General features: G+C 43.1%; 1 protein-coding gene across 5 annotated transcripts in view; it reads left to right on the top strand.

The window, feature by feature from the left end:
* SEPTIN12 (septin 12) overlaps nt 1–16,887 on the top strand; it is a 92,090-nt gene that overhangs the window by 57,139 nt on the left and 18,064 nt on the right. Inside the window, exon 1 of one of the 5 annotated variants that reach the window (XM_075179138.1) lies at nt 11,424–11,587. The exons of 3 other annotated variants lie outside the window; for them this stretch is intronic. In XM_075179138.1, coding sequence (XP_075035239.1) covers nt 11,536–11,587 — 52 coding nt within the window. In that variant the 5' untranslated portion in view covers nt 11,424–11,535. Of the gene's footprint in view, nt 1–11,423; nt 11,588–15,451; nt 15,710–16,887 lie in introns of those variants that run through there. One more of the 5 variants, XM_075179141.1, reaches the window with a different exon arrangement.

Here is a 16,887-nt window from a genome sequence, read left to right as displayed (position 1 = left end):
TTAAATTTGCCAAATGCTGGCATGAGGTATCAATATACATGCCCACTCTCCCTCTGAGACTTAGGAATTATGGGTAGGTCTCCCGGATTCCTGGGAGAACAGGCCGTTCTCACGCACACTTTAGGCGGAGGAGCCTCAATGACACAATTTGTGTAAATTTTGGCCCCACCCCCAGCGGAGAAAGGACACAATAGCTGCATTGTGGCACAAATTACATGATTCATGGAGCCAAGCCCCCTCCGTGCTTGCAATTCACCCTCCCCTCCAGGATCTTCTGGGTTAGATAAAAAAAAAATTGGCAAGTATTGGGTACTGAGCAGGCACTGCCTGGGTTTTTTTTTAATGCAGTACAGTTTAAAAATATTTATTAATTAAAATTAAAAAAAATATATAAATTATATTTTATTCTTGTGTTTGTGTTTGTTTACTTTCTTTTTGTTATCATGCTTTATAAATATAAACAAGTGGAACTGAAAAACCAAATATGGACATTAACGCTTAGCTGCCTGTATGATATATCTACACAATGAGAACGGCAACCTGTGGATATGGAGATATATATATATATATATATATATATATATATATATATATATATATATATATATATATATATATATATATATATATATCCCCAGACTCAGGAAATGCTGTGAGATGTCCCTTATTCGTCTTGTGTACAGTATGGACAGAGTGCTGGGAGCTATCATAGGAGAACAGCATTTTGTGAATGAATGGAGGAGGTCAGAGGTCATACAGGGTGTGAGGATCCAGCTTCCTGGAACAACTAAAGGGGTGTGAGGGGAATAATGAGGGTGGACTGTGGAGGAGTAAACACAGACCAGGACTAGGGGAATTGATGATGGGGGGATATCTAGGGAGGAGAAGGAGGGGGTAGAAGGGAAAAGTATATATATGTGTGTGTGTATATATGAATATATGAATATATATATATATATATATATATATATATATTATATATTATATATTTATATGTAGAATACAAGTGTACTGCAAACGGTAATCATTTAACTCCTGCAGGACACTCCAGAAAGGACAACGACTTAACCAGTAACGGGGGTTAACCACAAAGTTTGCAAAAGGTTGACCCCCTTCCTTGGCTCACCCGGCCCCCAGGAAGAGTGAAGTGTTTGAAGTGCAAGTTGTACGTTTCTGGGTAATGTCAGCGAAATGCAGGAAGGATTCCCTGCGGAAGGTATAGGGTTTTAGAAACGCATTAGGAGAAATTGTTTGAGATGGTCTGGAAACTTAGAAAGAAAAAAAAAAGATATTTTCCATATTCCCAGCGATGTCTTTTCCAGGAGCTGCTGTAATCTGGAGGTGCTTAGACCGCTGCGTTTCAGAGGTTGTTGTGGACAAGCAGAGCTGCTTACCAGCAGGATTACAGCACATAAATATCACTCATGCTGTATTATGGGAGACAGATACAGGGTTATATCTCAGAGTATTGATAGGTATAAGGGATGGGGGCAGAGAATCTTGTTGATCATGTCTGTCTGTGTGTATGATATTTCCCTCCTCCTTACCTTGTGTATCAGCGCTCCTCACAGTGTCTGTAGGAGAAGACACTACATGATAATGTCTGTGTATGATATTTCCCTCCTCCTTACCTTGTGTATCAGCACTCCTCACAGTGACTGTAGGAGAAGACACTACATGATAATGTCTGTGTATGATATTTCCCTCCTCCTTACCTTGTGTATCAGCGCTCCTCACAGTGACTGTAGGAGAAGGCACTACATGATCATGTCTGTGCATGATATTTCCCTCCTCCTTACCTTGTGTATCAGCGCTCCTCACAGTGACTGTAGGAGAAGTCACTACATGATCATGTCTGTGCATGATATTTCCCTCCTCCTTACCTTGTGTATCAGTGCTCCTCACAGTGTCTGTAGGAGAAGACACTACATGATCATGTCTGTGCATGATATTTCCCTCCTCCTTACCTTGTGTATCAGCGCTCCTCACAGTAAAGACACTACATGATCATGTCTGTGTGGGCCGGCACTCACCTGCACATTACATTCTGTAGCAGTGCTCCTCACAGGGACTGTAGGAGAAAACACTACAGGATCATGTCTCTATGATATTTCCCTCCACCTTACCTTGTGTATCAGCGCTCCTCACAGTGCCTGTAGGAGAAGGTACTTTATCATTATGTCCGTGAGGTATGTCATTACTATCAAGCAGTAGCATCTATGAACATTTCTTATTTGTTTTTCGTGGCTCACGGGCTCATTCCTGCAGACCCCAAAAATTGGGGGGCATCATTTTTATTGTTAGTTTTTTTATGGTTTTCCCTTTTAAACGATATGCGAAGTACATAAGAACTTCCCACATCATTTTGAAGATACCCGTGCTTAATTTATTAATTGATGTTTTTTTTTTATTTAATATTAAATGAAGCCTTCTTTTTATTTTGCTCAGAACAGGAAACTGCTGTAGTAAATTAAGTGAGATGCTTCGGGGTCCGAGCATTTGTGGACTTGACCGGTAACGGGACCATTAATATATAACGATTGCACTCTGTCCAAGTATCATATTTTATCATAAAAAAAAATCACTTGCTGCCGACATTTATCAAATAAAAAAATATCGCCGATGAAGTTGATTGATACTTAGCTGCCCCGAGCGGAAATTGTTAACTTACCGCTACACCAGGCTGGTCTCCGTCATTCTGCGCCCACTCACTCGTGTGCAGTGGATCTGAGACACTTGTTAGAAAATTAATATGGAAATAAACGTATAAAACAGACACACAAATACGGACAACAGTATATATACCATATACATTGAATATACTGTTGGTGTTTTTTAACATTAATTTATAAATTATATTTAATTTTGTTCATTCAATCCATATTATTTAAAGATTACTGCAATAAAAAAAACCCAAAAACAAACCTTTTTCCTAGGAATAAAGTATTTGTGTAATGTTTTTCGTCATGCCATCCATATAATGTTACTGCCAGTAGTAATCCCTTTGTTTTAGAGGGGGACGCGGTAACGTTCACTACTACCAGCAAACGCTCCTGTTTTCTCCGTCAATCGACCCCTATACTTTACAGTGACATGGACAGCAGGTGGCATACTTCCGGTCAGTCAGCTCGGCAGCCATCTTGTCTCCATTATATCTTAACCCAGTTGATTTTAGTCAACGTCGTTTTTTCATTTTGGTCGGCCTAGTTTGTTGGTGAAACATCTCGCCCAACCCACGTGCGGCGCTCACTGGTGTCTTGGATAAGAGGCAGCCCCAGATTGGAGGTAGTAGAGGTATAAAGCGACGGCAGACCGGCACGTCTGGACAGAATAAATACAAAGGCAGACAGGACTTTGCTTTTGTTATAAGGAGGCTGTGTTAGCTCACGTCTGTGGGAACAGAGGCTGAGAAGCGTCTGAAATAAAGAAGCCTTGTCTCTTTACCCGCTCCCCCCCTGCCCGCCCTGTGTATATTTTCCTGTCAGACACTTTTAAACATGGCTGTCATCTGGCTTTTCCAGGGAATACTGTAGCCGATAGTAAAATAACAATATAGCTATGTAAGTGCAGTGTTTAATCTGTGGAGCCCTGCGCCTCATCAGGACTGTGTTCAGGCTGCAGAAATATACATAAATCCAGATTGTGAGTGGTGTGACCCTACACAGGAATTGCAAGATGGCGGCCCAGGGGATCACATGGTCGGCGTAATTGTTATGTCTTTTGCCAAATGAAGAACTCCTGACAGCACATAAACACTCACTCATTACCCCGACCTACAGATACAGCGAAACAAACCGTATTACAGCTTTATTTAGCATGTATACTTATTTCCCCAGGAATAAGACACTTTTGAGATAAGGATTAAAAAAATATTTGCAATACATTTGTGACAGGATGGGCCGCCTTTGCCACCCTGTCTGTTGTTGCTGGGAACCGCCTGGGCTTACTTTGCCACCGTTCCCTTTCGTTATCCCAAATGTGCCCTCTTGCCGCAGTAGGAGGGGCTTACACGAGCTGCCACCACTGGACTCCTTACCGGCATCCAGTACCGGGTTTCTTCTGTGTAACTGACGCTGCTAGCGTGTCTCGTTGCTGGTGTACCTGGCCTGGTACTCCTGACCTCTTACTGGCCTATCACACTGACCAGGGCTGCTGGGTAGCAGGCAGAGCGGTGGTACTGGAAAGCTTGGGTCCAAACCTCAGACAGCCGGAGAACAGATTAGATTTTTGGTGTAATCTCCAGATCACAGGGATACAGCAATATTGACGATGTTTTCAAACAGGTCTTGAAGCAAGATGTTTATTTGCTCACACTGGTTAGAGGTATCAGTGATCAGGTCAAATGTTGAAATCAGAACACATTTCAGTGTACAAGTCAGTGCATTTATACATTTCAGACACATGCTATGTTTAGCATCAGGATATACTCTAGTTACACAAACATGGATTTGCATGCATTGCAAAGCTAACAAAATTTGCGCTTATCTATGAAATTCACTCTGGACAAGAGGCCACACAGTAAGAACCCCCTGCTAGGCCTTTGGCCAGAGCAGGCATGACACTTCATCACAAAACTAAGTTAGCACTTCCTGCTATCAGACTTCGTTGCACATGTCCTAATTGGAGGTTTCCACTAGCAACCTTACAAATCATAAACAATGACACTTCCATACTAAATACATCCCAGTACACACAAGACCTCCATCCACAAAGACCTATTGTATCAGATATATGCATCAGAAATAAGGCATATCCTTTAGTAAGGTGAAAACAGGAAAAATCAGTTTCTACCCTGGTCTCAGAAATAACAATTTCCTATCTCAGAATATATACAATATTAAAAATAAGTGCATTGGCAATTTATATACATCAGCGCCCTGCGCTATTTCCCTTAAATAAATTGATACCATAAGTTATTTATGAATGATCCAGTCACAACATTGTATTGCAATACCTTGTATGACCTCTATGAAGCCAGAATTTTGGGGAGTCCTCCTGGACCCTGCTTCTCTTTCTTGTGAAGTGGGTGGGGGGTGTTGACCGGCAAATCTGGCTGCAAAAAAAGTTTTTTTAAAAAAAGACTCATTTACAAACTGCAAAACGCGTAGCGCAGAACTGCGTCACAATTTGTCCACGTAGCGCATTGCGAAGTGCAGGCCCACTTCATCACCCATGGGACTGTCATACATAAAGAACAGTTACATATGATGTTGACAAAGAAGGTGCAAGCGTGAGGATAGAGCGCACTCTGCTTGTCAGAACTTACAAGCCACACACACAGGGGGGCGCTGTAACGTTTTTCCTATGCTGATGTAATTGTTTTGTGATCAAAGCCATTGCTGCCACACAAACTACATTCATTAGATGTGAAATGGTCCTATTATACTGTTATAAGAGTGAGCAATGTGCTCACATTCTCCTCCCTGCTCCAACAGGCTGCTGTCTTTATATAAAGTGTTATCACAAATATGTCTTATCTTAATCTCCTGTGATAAGCGTTACTGAACTGTCCTGATATTGCTAAGTGAGAGGGATTAGCAGGAACACAAATAAATTACCTTCTCATACTCATTCTCTTGGAATGCGCTCTATTTCCTGCAAATATACAGTACAATGTATGTGATAGATATAGGGTCAGTGAACAGCCAAGCACAGGACGTGCACCGAGAGATGGCGGCACAGGTGGTTTTATCTTACACAGGAGCGAAACAGCGACAAAAAGAACATTTCTGTCACATTTTCCTCATGTGATGAAATACTTGTTGTGAAACTACAAGCCCCAGCATGCTTTGCCAGTAGATAGCTAGCTGACTGCTGGCACGGCATGCTGGGACTTGTAGTTTTACAACATCTGGAGAGCCACAGGTTGGCTAGACCTGTCTGTACTCGGTGATATATAATATACTGTACACGTCACCTGCACCAAGGAAAGGCAGCCAGCCTGCAAGCTGAACAAATATTCAACCTATCAATTCACTAAGAATTAGTGGCGCCACTAGAGGCATGAGGCACACGTCGTGCGTCATGCCTCGGTGACGTCATTAATACCTAGTGAATTGAGAGGGTAAAGATTAAATTCATTTAAAAAGGTGTACAAAATGTCATACTTCTCTACTTTTAGGCACTGAAGTCCGGGAGATCCCGGACAGGGGGCATGACTAGAGGACGGGAGCTGCGGGTCACGGTCAATCGCGTCATTTTGGACCCGCCCCCACGTCGAAAATGATGTTTTGATGCAGGAGTCGGGCCAAAATGACGTGATTCACCATGTTATTTTGGCCAGGTATTTGCTGGATGCGGGAGACTTGCGAGAGTCCAGGAGACCGATCCGGATTTTAGGAGTCTCCCGGACATTCCGGGAGAGTTGGCAAGTATGCAAAATATATATTTTAAATGGTTTATTCATTCAGTTAATGATTTTAATGTGTTATCATCACCCTGAGATGGGGATGACAGATCAGTTACTGCGGCAGAACAAACAGCGTCACATTATTCTGACCGTATAGGGTGAAATGAAACAAAGCTGCATCGCCATCGCCATCTCCCGTATGTGCCTGAAATAGATCTTTTCTCCTTTGATAAATCAGCCCCTGCGCTCTATCACACGGTACGTCACAATACATCTCAGCGTGACAGTGAGGATACTGAGACACAGATACATATCTGTCTTTTCTCTGTAATCACACTCTTCCTGCCATTTACTTTATTTATACAAGGACTGACTGACTTCTGTAATGGGTTGTCTGCTGGATCGGTAATTCCTCACGTTTCCTTTGAGTAACAAAGAACGGTGCAGTGAAAAGGCCGTCTGGCTGCACTACTGACGTCTGTCTGCTCTCCTGAGGTGTCATCGCTCCAGTCTGACACCTTAACATACCTGACACACTGTCCCAATCTCTGGGGGATAGTCACTAGCCCAAAATAGCTTTATATACCAGCAAAGGAGCTGTCTCAGAGTATTGTCCAAGTTATCCTGATCTTGTAGTCAGATATTTTTTGCAGGGATGCTTTAGTACAGCGGTCAGGGAACAAAGGTAAATTACCCCAAATGGGGTAAAAATGAAATTCCTGGGGGTAATGCTGCCGATTCACATGCTGTCAGTTGGATTGTAGACCCCTTTAAATGTGAAATTGCTGTTGTACCAGAAGAGCCTCAATGGTTGGCAGAGGCACTTTTTGAGCTTCGATGCAATAATGAAGCACGTATTGCATTTGAAAACAAAGCAGATCTGTCATATTTTTGGATGTCAACAGCTGCAAAGGCACATGAGGAGACAGTCAAAAAGTTGCTGCCTTTTGCAACAACCTACCTTTGCAAACAAAGATTTTCCACTCTAACGAACATAAAAACAAAGCAGAGAAATCGATTGGACGCCAAAGGCTGTATCCAAAATGCCCCAATATTGATGCTCTCGTTTCAAAAATGAAGCAACATCATTTCTCCAAAACTTTGAAGTTGAATCTTTCCAAGATTCAATAAAAGTTTGAATTCCAATAATTAATATATATAATATATGATTTCCTTCCTTTCAAATCAAGGGGGTAACGTCGGCGTATCTAAATATATTTGGGGGTAAAAGGTAAAAAAGTTCCCTGACCCCTGCTTTAGTAATTCATATCACTCTTGCCTTCTCCCAGCATATCTGGGAGTCTCCCGACTTTCCCGGACTCCCAGCAGAGTACTGTTAAAGGCTAATCACACCGCCATCGCCCCCGCTTCCACAACGAATCGCACCATCATGCAGTGGATGGGGGTCGAAACCATGATACAGAGATGAAATGCGCGGTAGGCCAGTATGATTTATATATTACACATTCACAAATATACTTCTATCGAACTGGACCATATTTCCAATTAATTTAACAAATGAAATGATTTCTATGTCTGACTTGTAAGAACATAACGACATTCCGGATACATAGCTCTGTACGAATGAAGTCTTACCTTGGATCCCAAACCTTTATGGCCCCGGACTTTGTACACCAGCCGGCACACTGTGTGTTGTGTGATTTAATAAGTGGTGTTTGTATCGCCGCCAAGGCTTGTTCAGATGTCTTGGGGAGTGTGCAAAGTCCGCTGTTTGCTCTAAACTTACTTATCTTACGCTGACTGTTTAAAATGATGATGGGGGGGAAGTGGTTGAAATATGATGGATTCTGAGATAACAGGCAGCCATTAAAGGGCACTCTCGGAGCTGCGGAGATATGTGGCATATGGTAAGAGACTGACAGCCCTGAAAGGACATGAAAGAAACTTTATTGGGAATGGAGTTGATAAGAACTGTTTGCGGCTAAAGAGATTCCATCAGATGTGAAGATAAGACAGAACAGTCAGGACATGTAAGTTATGTAGGACTGTGGATGGAGGGGAATGGTTTACAGCACTAGAAGGAAACTGCACCAGCACATATATTGTCTTTAGGGTTTTCTATGGCTCAACCTTTGCACACAATTCCACATTTGGGGGTAAATGTATCAAGCTGAGAGTTTTCCGGCGGGTTTGAGAAACCAATCAGATTCTAACTATCATTTATTTAGTACATTCTACAAAATGACTTTTCAAACCCGCCAGAAAACTCTCAGCTTCATACATTTACCCCTTGATGTTTTACTCTTGGTATAAATATATTCACACGGTAAAGCTGCAGTTGTTATCTCTAAAGCTTTTCCACAGTCAGTGTCAATGTGTTTCAGAATATAAGGCGACTGTATTAAGGCTCAGAGGGTCTCCAGCAGACACGTTTATTGGACAAAGCAAGTTGTTCCTTCCATACAGAGCTCCTTGTCCTCACTGATAACTGCCCCTACTTCCATGCTTAAGACCAACTAGATCAGTGTTGGCTAACCTGTGACACTCCAGGTGTTGTGAAACTACAAGTCCCAGCATACCATTTCAGCAATAAGCTGTTATATATTGGCAAAGCATGCTGGGACTTGTAGTTTCACAAACACCTGGAGTGTCACAGGTTAGCCAACACTGAACTAGATGGTGCTGTTTTTTATGTAGCCTATGTAGAGTTTTCAAGAATAGTCACTTATACAGCGAGTACATTGTTCCCCCTGTTTTTAACCTCAGAATTTTTGGGTCTGTTATGATACCCACTCATATGTAAACCTCGTTAATGCAGCATGTTCCCTAGCAAACAATCAGTTACTCCCACCTGTTGCTCCTGTCAGTGTGAGAGATACACATGCTGTGCAGAAATAGGAAACATATTCCTGTAAAGAAGACTGAAATAGCTGCGTGACTGAGTCATGGTCTGTGTCACAACACTTACAGTGAGATACAGAGAAAAGAAGTAGTGTGGCCTCACTATCAATATATATATATATATATATATATAAATAAACAGACAGAAACGGGGGGCACTCCGTAGTACAGTTTTACTCAACACTTCACAAGCTTCAGTGAATTTATCCGTACCAGATTAAAAAGCATGTAGATGTAATGCATGAAAGAAAACTCTCAATGTCTTTACTGCATCTATTCAGTTGTTATGGACACAAACCAAGTTTCGTTCAGAACGCCAATACACAAGCCAATGCGTTTCGGCGCAAAAGGATATTACTAACATGGAGATTATTGAGGCAATGTGGAAACAATTTCGGCCCCGTCTTATTTATTAACCTTTATTTATATAGCTCCATAGTAGCGGCGTTTTCAGAGAATATTTATCACTCACATCAGTCCCAGCGGAGCTTACAGTCTAAATTCACTACCACACAAACACACACATTAGGGTCAGCTTTGTCAGCAGTTAATAAACCTACCAGTTTGTTTTTGGACTGTGTGAGAGGAAACCGGAGCACCCGGAGGAAACACATGCAAACACGGAGAGAGCATACAAACTCCACACAGATAGGACCCTGGTCGGAATCATACCCATAGCTGTGAGAGAGCAATGCTAACCACCTTGCCACTGTACTGTGCTATGTATTTTTGGCTCTTTAAGGGTGTATTAAGGATTTTGCTAATGGAGTACTGGTGCATTAATGCATAAATTAACAAGTTTAAATGGATTTTCCACCTTTTACTTCTTCCATCTCCACACTAGTATTTCTGTGGCACTCACCAGTCCTGTTATTGGGTACCTTTACATAATAGCTGGGAGGGCACAGACTGGTATAATAATGTGCTGGAGGGCACAGACTGGTATAATTATGTGCTGGGGCACAGGCTGGTATAATTGTGTGCTGAGGCACAGGCTGGTATAATTATGTGCTGGGGCACAGGCTGGTATAATTATGTGCTGAGGCACAGGCTGGTATAATTAAGTGCTGAGGCACAGGCTGGTATAATTATGTGCTGGGGCACAGGCTGGTATAATTATGTGCTGAGGCACAGGCTGGTATAATTATGTGCTGGGGCACAGGCTGGTATAATTATGTGCTGGGGCACAGACTGGTATAATAATGTGCTGGAGGTCACAGGCTGGTATAATTATGTGCTGGGGCACAGGCTGGTATAATTATGTGCTGAGGCACAGGCTGGTATAATTATGTGCTGGGGCACAGGCTGGAATAATTATGTGCTGGGGCACAGACTGGTATAATAATGTGCTTGAGGTCACAGGCTGGTATAATTATGTGTTGGTGCACAGACTGGTATAATCATTTGCTGGAGGGCACAGACTGGTATAATTATGTGCGGTGAGAGCACAGCTTGTTTAACTATGTGGTGAGGGAAATACGGCTAGTAAAATAGTGCACCAAAGGATACAAGGTCGGTATGATAGTGTGTTGGGGGCATATCTTACCAGAGTACAGTTGGAGGGCATGCGTTACCCCGGGTATAGTTGGAGGGCATATGTTACCCTGGGTATAGTTGGAGGGCATACTTTACCCCGGGTATAGTTGGAGGGCATACGTTACCCCGGGTATAGTTGGAGGGCATACGTTACCCTGGGTATAGTTGGAGGGCATACGTTACCCTGGGTATAGTTAGAGGGCATACTTTACCCTGGGTATAGTTGGAGGGCATACGTTACCCTGGGTATAGTTGGAGGGCATACGTTACCCTGGGTATAGTTAGAGGGCATATGTTACCCTGGGTATAGTTGGAGGGCATACGTTACCCCGGGTATAGTTGGAGGACATACGTTATCCTGGGTATAGTTAGAGGGCATACTTTACCCTGTATATCTAGAGACCGAATCACAGGAAAATGACGGCTCCAAGTCACCCGGGAGCTCTGGTATCAGCTTTGGATAATGGTTACAGGATCCCACAGTAATATTCTGCAGGACGGTGCAGTGTGGAGAAGAGATGTTAATAAAACCAAAATAGAAGCAGTTTCTGTTCCCTGGAGGAAGCCGCAGAGAGAGGAGACACTGGATCTCACACCTCCATCGTGTCATCCTGAGAGGTGGGGGACAGAAGCTGTTTATAGATGGATATGATATGCCCAGCACCAGTAAGCGTTGTACGGTGATACAGAACCTGTACATCTACACACTGAAGACACAGCCGTGTAACACAATCACAGGGCTTCATGTCTACAGATAGGATGTCTTCTGGGTGCAGGAGCTCAACACCATGAATACTTCATTTCTTATTATTGAATTGGCAGAGGACCTACCAGTGAAAGGTAAAAATCCTGTTTTAAAAAGCAAGTTAAGCCATTGACTGTAATATATGAAGTGCAAAACAACCTTTGCTCTGCTCAAAATCCTCTTTGGTTACGTCACGTACCTCCACGTGGACTGGTACACCTAGATTTCCGCCAAAGGGCATGGCTTTCCGGCAACATCATGGTGGAGGAGAAGAGGTTTACGCTGAGTGATAGGAGGCGTTGCTAGGAGCGAGTATGGAGTACTTTGGTGCGCCTAGTTTTGTGGAGCAGTGCAGAATCCATAGGAGTGGAGGGGGGACATTTTTGGGTCGTTCCTTGCTGTGTGAAAGAGTGTACAGCTATTTCCACTCCGTAAAACACTAGCGGAGATTGGGTCGTCTTGCATTTTACTGTCATGATTCTTTTAACAGTAAATGAGGTTAACTGAGCGGCATTGTACAGTGCGCCTCTAAAAACTTCCCCCTGATACCAAGGGGCATTTATTTTGGTTTGGATTTACAGAGGGGCGTTTATTTTGGTTTTCTTCTGCAGAGGTATGCCCTTGAAGGGCACTGTGTTGACCATCTACACACATCAGTAAAAATCCAAGGCAATCTACAGGGCTTATACAGCGGGCTTCATAACTGAGATCCACTGGGTGGATTGGTAGATTCATACCCAGGGGCAGAGCCAGTTATGCTCCAGCAGCTCAACTGACTGCAGGGACAGGGCCAGTTATGCTCCAGCAGCTCAACTGACTGCACTCTCAGCTTTTTGAACTGTAGCAGATCCTAATAAGACAGTGTCCTAAAGATGGGGGATGTGGCTCTCCATAACAGAGCTGGGAGGTAAAACACTTATTACATTTTACTTTTTACATAGATGCAGTTAAAAATGACAGGTGAACATTGATCTATGTATATTACCTGAGATGCAGGCGGCTGGACTTCAGCACAAAGTCTGACCACAAGAGGGAGCTAAACTACCTCTCACAATTGATTGATTGAAACTTCATCCTCTGTATCCAAGAGTGCACAATACTTTTCTCCAGCTGCTGACAACTCTATGTACTCGCGATAGAGTGGGCATCGCCGCTGGCCATTACCGTACGGCATATGCAGTGACTAAATCTTAATCCAAGATGGTGCCATTGATCGAGGAAACAAGGTCCTTGGCTGTATTTTTAATTAAACTATAAATATTACAAAATAAATAAACCTTGTTCACCTCCCACGTCAGAAAATCCCAGAACTCCTCGGTGACTTCTAATCTTGCTATAATTTGCAGTAGAGAGTGCAATATCCCATATATATTTCTACAGAATGGGATGAGGCGACGGGGCTCTCTAGATGCTGTAGGTGTCAGCTCGTTGCTCGGCCTTGGGAATGCAGAAGGGAAACAAATGGAGAGGACAGAAGTTTCCTTCCCCGATACATTAGGAGATTCTGACAGATAAAGGGAGAAAGCCTCTTATGAAGAGGAAGCAGGTACTATACATTAGTGAATAGCGATGGGTAACCATAGCTTTGGGTATGGTAATTTTGGAAAGAAGTCACTGTTTTCAAGGCCTTGGAATCACGGTACATCTGCAAGTGAATAGGCAGAGGCTCCCTTGTTTTACATATGAATGTGTACTTTATGTAGTGCAGGAACTGTTTCTCTCTAAAGGAAGATAGAACAGGGTGACTTTTTTTGTCATGAATGATATTTGCTCAGTGAGGTCGATATGACATAGCATTATAAGCTAATATACGTTCCAAGGACCTTTGGCTGCTATGCTGATGGGACGGCCTAGTAGGGTACTTTTGTTCTACAACCGCTGAAGCCCCACAGGTTGTTAGAAACACTGCCACCATTGGTCTAATTATCACAGAAAATCACCCATCACACAGATCATCATCATCATCATTTATTTATATAGCGCCACTAATTCCGCAGCGCTGTACAGAGAACTCATTCACATCAGTCCCTGCCCCATTGGAGCTTACAGTCTAAATTCCCTAATATAGACACACACACACACACACACACAGAGGGAGAGACTAGAGTCAATTTTAAAAGCAGCCAATTAACCTACCGGTATGTTTTTGGAATGTGGGAGGAAACTGGAGCACCCGGAGGAAACCCACGCAAACACAGGGAGAACATACAAACTCCCCACAGATAAGGCCATGGTCGGGAATTGAACTTATGACCCCAGTGCTGTGAGGCAGAAATGTTAGCCACTAGGCCACTGTGCTGCCCACAGATGTAGAGAATCCCATCTATCCAGCCTATCTTTATATAACATCTATACCGAAACATACAGAAAATATAAATTTGTGCAATACACTTTCATCAGTGTTCTCCATCCCCCCCCTCCCCCCTCCTTCCCTGTGTTCTCTCCCAGTCGCCCCCTGTTAGGATTACACCATTGTCCCGGGACTTTATACAAAGCATGGCCCCTGGCCTCCAGTCCCCGCTCCCTCCTTTGTCTTGACAAGGAGAGTTCTCCCATCCTCTGAATAGCCTGTGTTCTGTTGCTGGGATAGGCCGTTAGTGTGTGTTTAAATGCGTCTTTAATCGCAGCTGGTGGAGATCAGACGTACACGGGGCTGGCTTCTCTCACAGAGCCGCTAGCAGAGACACAAGGAGCAATCGGTTTATTTCAAGGGTTAAACGGTCATAACAACAACTTAGGCTGGATAGACTCGGCACAAAAGTTTGCAAAATTGGCTCCTCTTCCTGTGACCCAAACTATGAGATCAGCTGTGGAAGGGTTAGTAGGTAAGGATGCGCGCCAGGAGCGTCGATACCAGACACGCGCTCAGTCTTCTTGTAAAATAAAACAGCGTTCGCTTCCGGGTAAAGCTCATGCACTCATATTAGAAACTTTAACGGAGGATATGACCTTGATAAAAGTTATATTTCACCTATATTTTGAATCTTGTTACGTTTTGACAAAACTGTCAAACAACTAGGGTAGGTCTATATGGCTCCGATTGGTTGCTTCAGCCTCACCGCGGTTTCTCACGACCAATCACAGGACTTCTGTTCCCTAAAGTTACTGACGGTATTTTATAAACTGATAGCGCTGATTTTGGTGGCGGTGGTTCTGATGCCGACCACTCCAATAACAATAAACAACAAACCTGTGGATCTAGCCAAATGTATCCTACCCCTCTTAACCCTCTACCTGCCGCTGTCCATGCAAATAACAGACACTTGTTTAAACACCTACATTTGTTTTGTTTATTGTTATTTATTTTTTGGGCTATTTAGGGGAGCTTAGTTGTGTCAACCGAATGTATCCCCCAAAAATGACAATCATCCATCTGTCTGCGAACCTTAAATCAAAACTACTAAGGGGTATGTTTACTAAGCTGCGGGTTTGAAAAAATGGGGATGTTGCCTATAGCAACCAATCAGATTCTAGCTGTCATTTATTTAGTACTTTCTACAAAATGACAGCTAGAATCTGATTGGTTGCTATAGGCAACATCCCCACTTTTTCAAACCCGCAGCTTTGTAAATCTAGCCCTAAGCGTCAGATCTTCTCTTGTTTGTAAACATCTTACTAGCAATGGGAATATCTGCAGAATTCTGAGTTGAATCAGCTTTCTGATAAGTCTCAGTGAGTCAGAGTATTGCATGATGTAAGATTAGTATATACAGGGCCAGGGACAAGGACTAGTAAAATGCTCCATTTCAGCACCGGGTCTATTATTGTAATTCATATAATTACTGAGCTTTTTTTTCCTATTTAGTTAATTGTAAAGTTGTGACAAGAGCGGGGGGGGGGGGGGGGGGGGTGTCTGCCAGGGGGTGGGCGTCTTCTGCCCCCGCATTGGAAACCCCATTGGCTGTTAAAGGGTTATTATTATTTCCAATTCAGGTCACGTGTGCCTATAACGCAGGGTCTCTCTTTGTTGTCTCATCCCGGTGGGGGGGCTTCTATAGAGAGGGGATGAGAGAGATCAGTTTGTCTGCCATAAGGTACAGTCACTTCGTGTCCCCACCATCGGGAAAAAAAAAGAAGAAAAAAAAAAGCTGGATTTTTCCAGGACCTCGACAATTCCTGGAAGACGGCAGAGGAAGATTCTGGGGGGGCTTTATGCAGTTGGGAGAGGAGGTCCGCTGCCCCCCCCCTCCACCCCTATCTGTGTGATTAGAAAGGAGGTACGTGTGTGTGTGTGTGTGTAAATAGAACATTGAGATGGAATCCTGGGAAAGATGAATTGTCTTTACGCTGAATGGTCTTATGCTAACGCCTCGGTCTCTCCTTAATCTGTCGTTATGATCGGCATCCTTTATCCGAGTGAAGGAGTTAATTGGCATCAGCGAATATTACAATAATTATGGCTTTCCATCGGTGTAATGCCATTTACTCCTTCTGTCCTGCCTTGTGCTTTATCCCCTGCCAGCGGGGCCAGTATCCTGCCTGAACGTATAGCATATCAGATGTATGTCGTAGGGTCACACCGGGGACAGGTCAGGTACAATATCTCAGTACGGGGAACAGATTAAGCTCATTGACCGACATTTTAACTCCAGAACCTAAAAATCCTTCCGTCATCACCTACTGCCATCCATCACATGCTTATATCACAGTGTAGACGGTTATCCATTCATACACCTTGTAAACGGAACAGTTATATAAAGTGTAGTGTTCCATTGTCAGTAGCGTCCAGTAATAGACGTCTCACCTCTGGCAGTTTTTGGGAGAGCACGTTGCTTGTCTGAGAAGGTAAAACGTGTCTTTGTCTCTGCTGAAAATAAGAACTGGGTGCGATTTTCAGCCAGGATAGGTGGAACTTGATATATTGTCGATCAGAGGTGATTGTGCTTGAAACCTATATCTATATATCAAGGTAAACAGATGCGGTTGTATAGCAAAGCGATTGCTTTATTTATCCACAAAAAAATAATCTATTGATTTCTGTTAAACTTTATGATTTCCATGCATTTGGAGCAAAGACCTTGTTTCGTAATGACTTTTTGTAATTGTAGCCGTATTTATCAAGGGGAATGTTCGGTGCAAGACTCCGAATCGTTTCCTGGGTCGTGTTGGAGCAACAACTTTGCAAAATATTGGTCTAGTTTCGTCTTGTTACGTAGAATGTAAAATCAATTTCATATGGGCTTAAATGTCATGTTACTTGTTCTTGTGATTGATTATTGCCAGTATTCATGTCTTGGAGTAAATAGAGCATGTTTGTCAGGGTATATTACATAGCTGTTCAGTATACTAGAAGCCTTCCCCCCCCCCCCCCCAAGATCTGTATATTTTAGTCCAGGTGTATACAGCGCATTAGACCACTGGTGGATTATTGAAACATCAGAATGCAGCATTGTAT

This window comes from Mixophyes fleayi, chromosome 7 (assembly GCF_038048845.1).
Source record: "Mixophyes fleayi isolate aMixFle1 chromosome 7, aMixFle1.hap1, whole genome shotgun sequence".
In the NCBI taxonomy this organism is placed as follows: domain Eukaryota; kingdom Metazoa; phylum Chordata; class Amphibia; order Anura; family Limnodynastidae; genus Mixophyes; species Mixophyes fleayi.
This window is presented reverse-complemented; position numbering and strand designations above follow the sequence as displayed.